Source organism: Lactuca saligna, chromosome 6 (genome assembly GCF_052625555.1).
Source record: "Lactuca saligna cultivar CGN05327 chromosome 6, ASM5262555v1, whole genome shotgun sequence".
NCBI classification, from domain to species: Eukaryota; Viridiplantae; Streptophyta; class Magnoliopsida; order Asterales; family Asteraceae; genus Lactuca; species Lactuca saligna.
In genome coordinates this window covers 60772094-60782667 of record NC_136422.1, presented here as the reverse complement: position 1 = coordinate 60782667, position 10574 = coordinate 60772094, and the positions used below count along the sequence as shown (strand labels likewise).

Below are 10574 nucleotides of genomic sequence, written 5' to 3'. Positions count from 1 at the left end.
AATATTTTTTATTGTATTTCTATACAATGAGGATGTTGTATCGTTTAAGTGTGTGGTAGGGGATCGATTTCAATATTTATATAAATTTCATAAAAATTACATAAAACAATCCAAATATTTTATTTAGAATATATGTTTTAGTATATATGTGGCTTTCTAGTTTTATTGAAATCATGAGACAAAAATATGAACTTGTATGGTTTCTAGTTTTACTGAAATCATGAGACAAAAATATGAACTTGTATGGCATGAAGGATGTTATATATTTTGTATTGTTTGCTAAAATAAACCCCTAGAAGTTTATTTTTGTCGTTAATAGTAGACTATATATATTTAGCAATAAAGGATGAGGTCAAGTTTCCAAACATTAGTTTATTAGTGTTGAAGTATGAAAAAAAGTCAAAAGTGTGAAAAAGAAAGTGAAAAAATGAAATGAAAATTGTAACAAGTTATTAAGGAAAAATTACAATAAGCGGTACAAATTCAAAATGATAAAAACTGCAAGGAATGAAAATCATTAAAATTTAAGCAATTGAAAAGTCAAAAGTTTGCAAGAAAAAAAAGGGGTCAAAGTTTTCCATATCTTGCATATGTAAAGATTTTATATATTTATTTATTTTTCTTTCTAAATTGAGTCTAGGAGCTTGGAGATTTGAATATATATATATATATATATATATATATATATATATATATATATATATATATATATATATATATATATATATATATATACTAAGGCTAAGGAGTTTTTAAAGGGTATATTTGAAATAATGTATAAGTGAACATTGTTCATGCTAAGTAAGGAACACTTATGAGGATTACGAGTATTTAAAACTAGGAAAATTATTAGGATATATATATATATATATATATATATATATATATATATATATATATATATATATATATATATATATCCAGTAAGAAATTTTTTTTAGTAGGAAGGTAACAAGTTTTTTTTCTACATATTTTTTTGACGAACAAAAAAAATGAATCACTAGATGATTCATTTGTAAGATGATTCACAAGAAAAATTTTCAAAAAAGCATCTATATGATTCGTTTTTAAGTAAATTAAGAAAAAATTACTTTTATGACAATTTTAGTGAATAACAACAAAAATCATTATTTAAATGAATCATCGAGATGTTTTTTTGAGAATTTTTTCTTGTGAATCATCTTACAAATGAATCATCTAATGATTCATTTTGTTTGTTCGCGAAAAAAATATGTAGAAAAAAAACTTTTTACCTTCCTACCAAAAAATTTCTTCTTATTTGATCTTGACTCTCTCTCTCTCTCTCTCTATATATATATATATATATATATATATATATATATATATATATATATATATATATATATATATATATATATATATACACTATAATAAATGAATGTTTTTTTGTCACATGTCCTCTTCTTCTTCATTTGGACACTTCGCATTTTTTTAAAAATTTTAAAATTTTAAAATTTTCTATTTTCCACTTGTTATTTTATTTTATTTTTCATTTTATAAAATTAAAATTCCACATTTAATGTGTAATGTAATGTAATATATATATATATATATATATATATATATATATATATATATATATATATATATTAGAAAGAGTTTTTATATGTAATGTATTCAATACATTAAAGTTTCAATAATTTTAAGAATTCATTTTTTTTTTCATTTTTCTTTTAAATTCAAACTTTTCAAATTGTTAAAATTTCATATTTTTTTTTAATTAAACTCATTTAATACATGGGTCTCACACCTAGTATATATATATATATATATATATATATATATATATATATATATATATATATATATATATATATATATATATATATATATATATATATATATATGGGCATTAAAGCTAGATATAATTGGTTGATTCAGAATAGGTTATCTTATGCAATTGTAGCAAATAAGGGTTTTTTACGATGATATTGAAATGGAAGAAAGAATTTAATTTGAATAATTCTATCTTTTCTTGAGGACAAACAAAGATTAAGTTAGTATTATTTTGATGTGTCATAAATTATATATATATATATATATGTTAATGGTTATTTCATATACTTTTAGACATATTTTTGTTATAAAATAAGATAAAATGTGCGTAACTGCTACACATTTATGTTTTGCAGCTAAAAATGACCAAATAATGATATAAAAGTTGAAAAAAACAATTATGGAGCATAATTCTATGGATTAATGACCAAGGAAGACAATTGGATATTAACATGAAGAATATTCTAAAAATTATTGAATATTTTTGACATAAATACCAATTTTACGATATCTCGTCGCGAATATATCGTCGCATCGAGATTTAACCCGATCATAAAAATATATAAATAGAGCCCTTGATCGTCTAAAGCGGTGTTTGCTGAATAAGATAGAAAAGAACAAGAAGAATAGAGTTTATAAATCGCAACAAAGCATATAAGTGCAGTGATCAATTCAAGAAGATTAATTTCGGTTTAGAAGTCGTAACAAAAACATTATTTTAGTTTTTCTTGTTTTCTTAATCTAAATTATGGGCTAAGTCTCAATACTTTTGTTTAGACGTTGATGATCTCACTTGATTATAATTTTGTTCATTTGAAAGGAGATTAATAGTTATTCAATTATTTATGAATACTTGATTAAAGATCCATGCACATTAATATTAGTTTTTTTTTTTATATCTGTGTAACTGAGTACATGATCTAATATTATGTTTAAGTTATGTATCTTGTGTCATAGTGTGGACGACAATTAGTGGCCCATAAATGCATTAGTTAAGGTGTGTAGTGGTGACTAGAAGAGACGTCCCCGGGTTAGATATAGAAGTAGTGATTTAATGTTCATGGTTTTACAATTCATTTAGGAAATTTGAGAAGTCACCACTACACGTGGGACTAATCATATAAATTGAGCCTTTCATAATCTAAATTAATAGAATGGATTGTTCATTGTTGGTAGATAACTTTGAAACAAATGATTAATTACATTGAGTTTGAATTAATCATTTAGATATCCATAGATATCTGATCCTAATCATATCATTATACTTAGTATTAATCAATCATAATCAATAGGTGAATCAAAATCAAAGTAAAAGTATTTTATCATTATTTGTTTGAAGTATTTTAATATCTATTTTATTTATATTTTTTTTTGAAACAACCAAATTTTTATTAAGCACCCCAAATAACGAGAAGCTAAAAGGGGGTAGGATAAAAGAAACAACACACTAACAAAATACAGTTTAAAGAAATGGGGAAATATCCCAGTCTTCCCACCTCTCACAATTGCAACTACCTCTACATTTCACCCATAAGAATACAAGGGATTTAATGTTCTCTACTACTCGATTAGGCGCAGTAAACATTCCTTTAAAAATACGTTCATTTCTGGCTCTCCATAGGCACCATATGAGACAATAGCATATTGTTGTGAGCCTTACCTTCCTCTTCCCATTACCCCTCTAGTTTGTTGCAAATTGTATCAAGTCTCCGACTGTTTCCATCTGAGGGCTGATGATGTTGCACCATTGAAAAATCAAATTCCTCACCATAGTTGCGTAAGGACATTTAACTAGCAGATGGTCACAACACTCGTCTCCGCTAATACATGAGCTACAATAAGTAGAGCCTAACTTCAAGCCCCTGCGATTGAGTTCTATGGCCGAAGGAATCCTCCCCATGTTGGCTATCAAAATAAAAGTAGATACCTTTATCGGAACAGTTTTCCCCCAACTAATTCTCGGTTCACTTACATTTGTGATTGTTTTGTTTTCAATTATGCTTCTCATTAAGCCAACACTATAGTCCCCATCAGATGCAAGGGTACACCGAAACTGGTCCTCTCCATTACTAGGGATCGTATTAGTGATATCCCTCAGTAGAAGGTTGTATTGTACTGACAAGCCAGCCGAATTATGGCATACATACCACCTACCTGTAAATCCGTTTTCCCCAATGTGCTCAGCCACCGAACACGATTTTTTTCCTCTCCAGCTCGTATAGACCCGGGTATTTTTCTTTGAGAGTGGTGTTTTCCACCCAACAATCTCTCCAAATTGCGTTTTCATCCCAGACTTGACAGATTTTTTAAAAATATTGTTGTACCCGATCTCCAATTCTTCAATATCATTTTTAATGTTTGCTATGTTTCCCCATACTCCAGCAATTTTCTTTTTATGTAAATATGCAATTGGTTTGTTTTTGAGATTATGAATCCCACTAATGACCCTAGCCCAAAGTGATTCCGGCTCTTTATTCAGACGCCACCACCACTTAATCAACAAAGCGATATTTAGAGATCTGATGGACCAAACCCCCAGTCCCCCATGCTCCTTTGGTGAAGTGACCTTCTCCCATGTCACCCAATTAATTTTCCTGTTTCCTTCCGATCCTCCCCACAGGAATCTACAACGTATCTTTTCCAGGGACTCCACAACTCCCTTAGGGGCCTTAAATAGGGACATAAAGTAAGTTTGTAAATTCCCAAGAACAGCTTTGACAAGCGTAAGGTGCCCCCCAAATGATAAGGTCCTGGATTTCCACCCTGAGAGTTTAGACTGGAGTTTTTCTATTATAGGCGTCCAATATTTTGCTTGGTTCATGTTTGCACCAACAATAACGCCAAGATATTTAAACGGCATAGTTCCCGCCTCACAGCCAAAGATACTCGCCCATTGAGATGTTTCATTCGCCGAAGCACCAATACCAAGTACTTTTGATTTATTGAAGTTGACTCGTAAACCTGATGACACATGGAAGCACTTGAGGATCCGTGCAAGGTTCTTGAGGTTGACTTTTGACCACTCTCTCATAAATAATGCATCATCTGCATAAAATAAATGGGATGGTACTGGACCATTCCTATGTATTTGGATGCCGTGAAAAATTCCTTTTTAACCGCCGATTTAAGTGCGACATTCAATCCCTCCATAGCTATGATGAATAGCAATGGTGAGAGTGTGTCTCCTTGCCTAACACCTTTCGTTATTAGGAATTTTGCAGTAGGTGATCCGTTAACCAGTAGCGATGCCTGAGCCGACGAGAGACAACCTCGTATCCACGATCTCCATTTATTTTCGAATCCCATTTGAGAAATTACCGAATCCATGTACTCCCAATTAATGGAGTCGAACGCCTTGTCAAAATCTACTTTAAATAGTAGAATTTTCTTTTTAATACTCTTTGCCCATGCACATAATTCGTTGACAATAAGTGATCCGTCCAAGATATTACGCCCTTCCACATATGCGGATTGGACCTCTCCTACTACTTTCCCCACAACCATCTTGAGTCTATTTTCTAGGGTTTTAGACACTATTTTAGTTATACAACCAATAAGGCTTATAGGTCTAAATTCACTTAGAAGGGTTGGGTCTTTCACTTGGGGAGCCAAAGTGATAAAAGAGGAGTTGTATGATAGAGCGATTAATCCTCGGTCCTCAAAATACCTTACATAATTCATCACGTCATTTGAAAATATCGACCAATATCTCTTGATTAATTGGAACGTTAGCCCGTCCGGCCCTGGGGCCTTGTCCCCACCACACTCCTATACAGCTATCTTAACTTCTTCATATCAAAGGGGAGCTTCCAACCTTATAGCATCCATCACATCAATGGACTGAAAGTTGGGATTTATTAGTTTAGGCCTCGATTTCCACTTCTCCTTGAATTTTTCCGAAAAGAATTTAAAAGCCTCATTTTTATGATTTGCACATCAGATTCCCATCTTCCATTTATTGTAAGTCCCGAGATTCTATTTTTCTGGATGTTGTTATTAACATACCCATGGAAAAATTTTGTATTCTCACCTCCATCAATCACCCATTTCATTCTTGCCTTCTGTTTTACATCCATTGCTTCTCTTCTTTCAAACTCCATGATTCTTTTGATATTGCTACGCCAAATACTAATTTCTTCTTCAGAGAGTGCCCTGATTTCAGCCTCCTTTTCTAACTTTGTCGTTACTTCTTTTAAGTTAATTAGCTCCTGTTTTTCCTTCTTGCATTCGACTCTCCTCAATTTGTAACACCGTAAATTTCAAAACAAAATTTTCAATTTTTATAAAACATAATTCCATCAATATTCATCAAACAACCATATTAATTATCCAAAATAGGTCAATACAAAATCCCAAGATCACAATGTAAAACTCTGAGTGTGTGTGTGTGTGTACGGATCAAGCCGGCGCCTTCCCGCGATCGTCACTAGTACCTGAAACAATAACATCAAACACTGTAAACACAAGGCTTAGTGAGTTCCCCAAAATACCACATATAACACATATTAGCCACTCGAGGCTATAACTCTGTGGGTCCGTGCACCCAAACTCTGTGAACCCTCAGGTTCTAGCTCTGATAAACATGCACTACATAAATCCCATAGAAATAATGCAGTACAACACATAACATGCATAGCATACAATACCCTATCACATAACTCAGGTTACCTACTCAAGGTAATATAGTATAGTGAGAAGACTCACCTCGCGTATCTCGGTATCTCACGAATCCTGGAAATCCCTCGTGCACGATCCTCCGAGGTCTAATCCTCCTATAACATTATATGCTTCTAATTAACACTTTATATCTCTAAGGTTGACTATCTAAGGAGTCAACACAGGTCAACTCTGGTCAACGGTCAACGGTCAACTCTGACCGGACTCGGCGAGTACCAAGGCGACTCGGCGAGTCTAGACGTTTTTATCAACCCTCTGAAATCCTCTTACTACACGTCGAGTATCCCCCCCCCCCTTTACTCGACGAGTTTCACCTGAATGAATCGTGGGGCCACCCCGACTCAACTCGCCGAGTCTCAAGGACAACTCGGCGAGTCCAGGTTTGAATCAGTCCACTCGTCATCCCTCTCCAACTCACCCTGACTCATTGAGTCTACCCATGACTCGATTGGACCACTTGCTGAGCAGTCCCAAGGCAATCTTCAAGCTACTCGCCGAGTCGGATGAACAGACTCGGCGAGTCCATGCCATGCAACCACTCCAACTCGCTTCTAAGGTCAGATCTGCTTCCAAAAACTATAGATCTGGCCTCCCTCGACTGATTCATCACGTAGAGCTCCTATCTTGGTGCTCATAACACATCCTATAACTCAATAATGGCGTTTTTGACCCAAGGCATGAGGATTCCAATCCAAAGCCTCCATTGATCCCCAAAAAGCTTGGGTAAAGGGACACTCTGGACCTCTAAGGGTCCAGATCTATGGTTCCAACCTCATAAGGGACCAAAAGAACACCAAATCTTGCCATAAAAGGGTTCAACAAACCCTAAATCTAGATAAGCAACAACAACAAGAAGGTAACTCGGATTTATTACCACAAAAGTGATGCTCTGGACTCCAAACCCACAGAAGTGGCTCCTTCTTGCTTTCCCTTGGCTAGCTCTTCTCCTTTCCTTGCAACAATGGCACCTCCAAGGTCAATAATGGCCTCCTACTTAGCTCCAATGCTCACACTCGATTAGGGTTTCACTCAAGGGGCTGGTGAGCACAAATGACGGCCATTAGGCCCTTTAAATAAGTCTCAAACCCGAGAAATTAGGGTTTCATTACACAGCGCTGACTCGCCGAGTCCATATCCTGGACTCGTCGAGTCCAGGCGCGATCCTGCGTCCAAATCCGCGTCCCTACTCGGCGAGTCTGAGCTCCAACTCGCCGAGTCCCCCTCACAAAACAACAAAATACAACAAACAAGATACCTGATAAAATCCGACTGTTACACCATTGTTTTATCTCACCTTTGAGGTGTTTGAACTTGGCAGCCAGATACGTATCTGCATTCCCATAGCCTTGAAAACTTTCCCATGCTTTATTTACCACCCCATGTATTCCTTCAATATGCAACCAAGAATTATAGAACTTAAAGGGATATGGGCCGTAGTTGCTATTGTTCGAGAATAGAGTAATAAGACTATGGTCAGATAGCTCCCGGGGATGTACAATCACAGTTAACAAAGGAAAATACGCCAAGAAATTTGAACATGCGAGAAATCTGTCCAACTTACTCAGTTTAGCATCTGATCTATTTTATTTAGTTCTTAATCATTTTATAACCTTCCTTACTTTTAAGTTATTTAGTTTAGATCTTATTTGTTGGTCTACTAGAGCTATCTTGAGTTTGACACTCTTACTTATTCTAAAGAAATGGTTAAACTTGGGTTAACATATTTAATATCAATTAAATAAATAAATTTTAGGGTAAATTACACGGATGGTCCCTGTGGTTTGGGGTAACCTGCACGCCTAGTCCCTGAGCAAGATTTTTAACTCGGATGATCCGTAATGGTAAAATTCATAACCATCCTGGTCCCTCACTTAACATCCCGTCTAATTGCTCCGTTAAAACACCCCACGTGCAAGGCACGCAGGGGTATTTTTGTCTTTTTAAGTCACCCTGTCTTCTTTAAACATGGTTTATTTGTCTTCTTCCCCCATTTCTTTCTCAATCGCAGTCTTCTCCTCCCACCTTTCTTCTCACAGCCGATCAAACATGGTGAAATGCAATTGTGGTGCGATAGGCGTTATACGTACTTCAACTACGAAAAGAAACCCAGGTAGGGCATTTTATGCTTGCCCATTAGAGGTACGATGCTGGAATTGTTTTGGGGGATTTTCTATTGTAACCCTAGTATGCGTATGTGCTAATCGAAGCTATTCATAGTACAGGGACCAAGGTCTGGCTTTATTAAGTGGGTAGATGAAGAAAAGCATGGTCATGAGGCGGAAATAAAAAATGAGGGGCTTGAAATCCAAATTCAAGAACTTGAGGTCCAAAATCGGAATCTGAAGGCATTGTTAATAATCAGTTGGTTTTTGTTTTTTGGGATAGTTGTTTACAAGTTGTAGTGTTAGTTTTAAGATCAACAGAAGTAGTTGTAGTTGTTTACAATGCCTTGTAATGAAACTTATTTGTATCAAGGGTACCCTTTTATCAATGAAAATGATATTTTGTTGAACTTTATTGTATTTTACAATTTGTGATGTATCTTGGGACATTGGTTAAACTACATTGCTAAAAGAAATCAAAAGATTACATTGACAAAAGCAGATGACCCAAATAAAAGCAAAACATATGACCAAAATAAAAGCAATGCCAAAAGCAGATGACCAAAATAAGCAAAACAGATGACCAAAATAAAAGCAATCAAAAGATTACATTGTTTGTCAAAGGCAAAGTACATTGCTAAAACTGGATACTATAATTACACCATTGTTTTTCAAAAGCAATTAACATAACCATCACAACACATAAATTAGTTCAAAAGAAGACAATGTTTGTCAACATCAACCAAAACAATACATAAGCACCTAAAAGCCACATTTATGGGACACCTTTCCCTTTTTTGCTAACACTTGCCCTCACTTTTGCACTTCCATCCTTCACTTTCGCACTTCCAGCACCACTATCATTCCTTGAAGTTTGTGATCCACCAGCCTTCACTTTTTCACTTCCAACCTTCACTTTTTCACTACCAGCACCACCAACAATCTTTGAAGTTTGTGATCCACCAACATTCCTTGAACTTTGAGAACCACCAGCCTTCTGTCCCTTGCAAGTCCTTGCATTATGCCCACTTTTGTTACACTTAGAACATGTCACTGATTTTTGTGCTCTTGACAATTGGTTACCTTTCACCAAATCCTCAACCTCCATGGCAGATCTCCTTCTCTTTTTCTTTGGTCTTCCAATGGGCACATGGTGTTTTGGAGGGAGTAAGGTTGTAGGGCATGTAGACTTCTCCCACATGTTCCTTCCATTGATTGGGTGAATTGTAAAAGAATACATATTCTTCCATGTTTCTAACCAATACGTTCGATGGAACCAATGTTCAGGTATCTTATCAATTTCTTTGTTCTTCAACATCTCCCACATACATGCTATTGCATGTGCACATGGTATCCCTATTAGTTCCCACCTTCTACATGAACATGTTTGTTGGCCCATATCTACCACAAACTGTTCCAAAAGATTTTTACTGACTTGATATTTCCCATTCCCACAAAAAACAGACCTTAATTGTGAAGCCTCTTTCTTCAGTTTTTCAACCCATATGGTAGCTGTAGGAGTCAAGGGACCTACAGCTTTATCAATTTCCTTTTGCACAGTTACAATTTTCTTCACTAAGTACTCTCTAATGTACTCCAAACATGTAATGATTGGTACATCACGACCTTCAACAATCTTGCTATTTAGAGATTCACACATATTGTTAAGCATAGCATCTGTATGAGCTCTACCTAATAAATCATTAAAATATGTATGAGCTATTTAGAGTTTCACACATATTGCACAGCTACAAACTAATGATCTAACATTAAAATCTACCTGTAAAGTGTGAACGAGACCAATGTTGAGGAGGAATGTTTTTAAGCCACTCATACGCATCATTATTAAGTTTTCTAAGTTCCTCCATTGATCGTTGAAACTGTTGAATAGTAGATGCTTTTGCACAATCCCATAGCAAGTCTTTGAATTGCTTTGCCCTCCAATTAGCTTTCATGTTTTCATGGATATGACGAAGACAATAACGATGCTCAGCGCAT

General features: G+C 34.9%; 1 protein-coding gene across 1 annotated transcript; it reads right to left on the bottom strand.

Annotated features, from left to right (window-relative positions):
• Positions 1–4824: 4824 nt before the first annotated feature.
• LOC145002633 (secreted RxLR effector protein 78-like) lies at positions 4825–5301 on the bottom strand. The gene has a single exon (XM_078961863.1). The coding sequence runs from the start codon at positions 5299–5301 to the stop codon at positions 4825–4827; it is 477 nt and encodes a 158-aa protein (XP_078817989.1).
• Positions 5302–10574: the final 5273 nt, after the last annotated feature.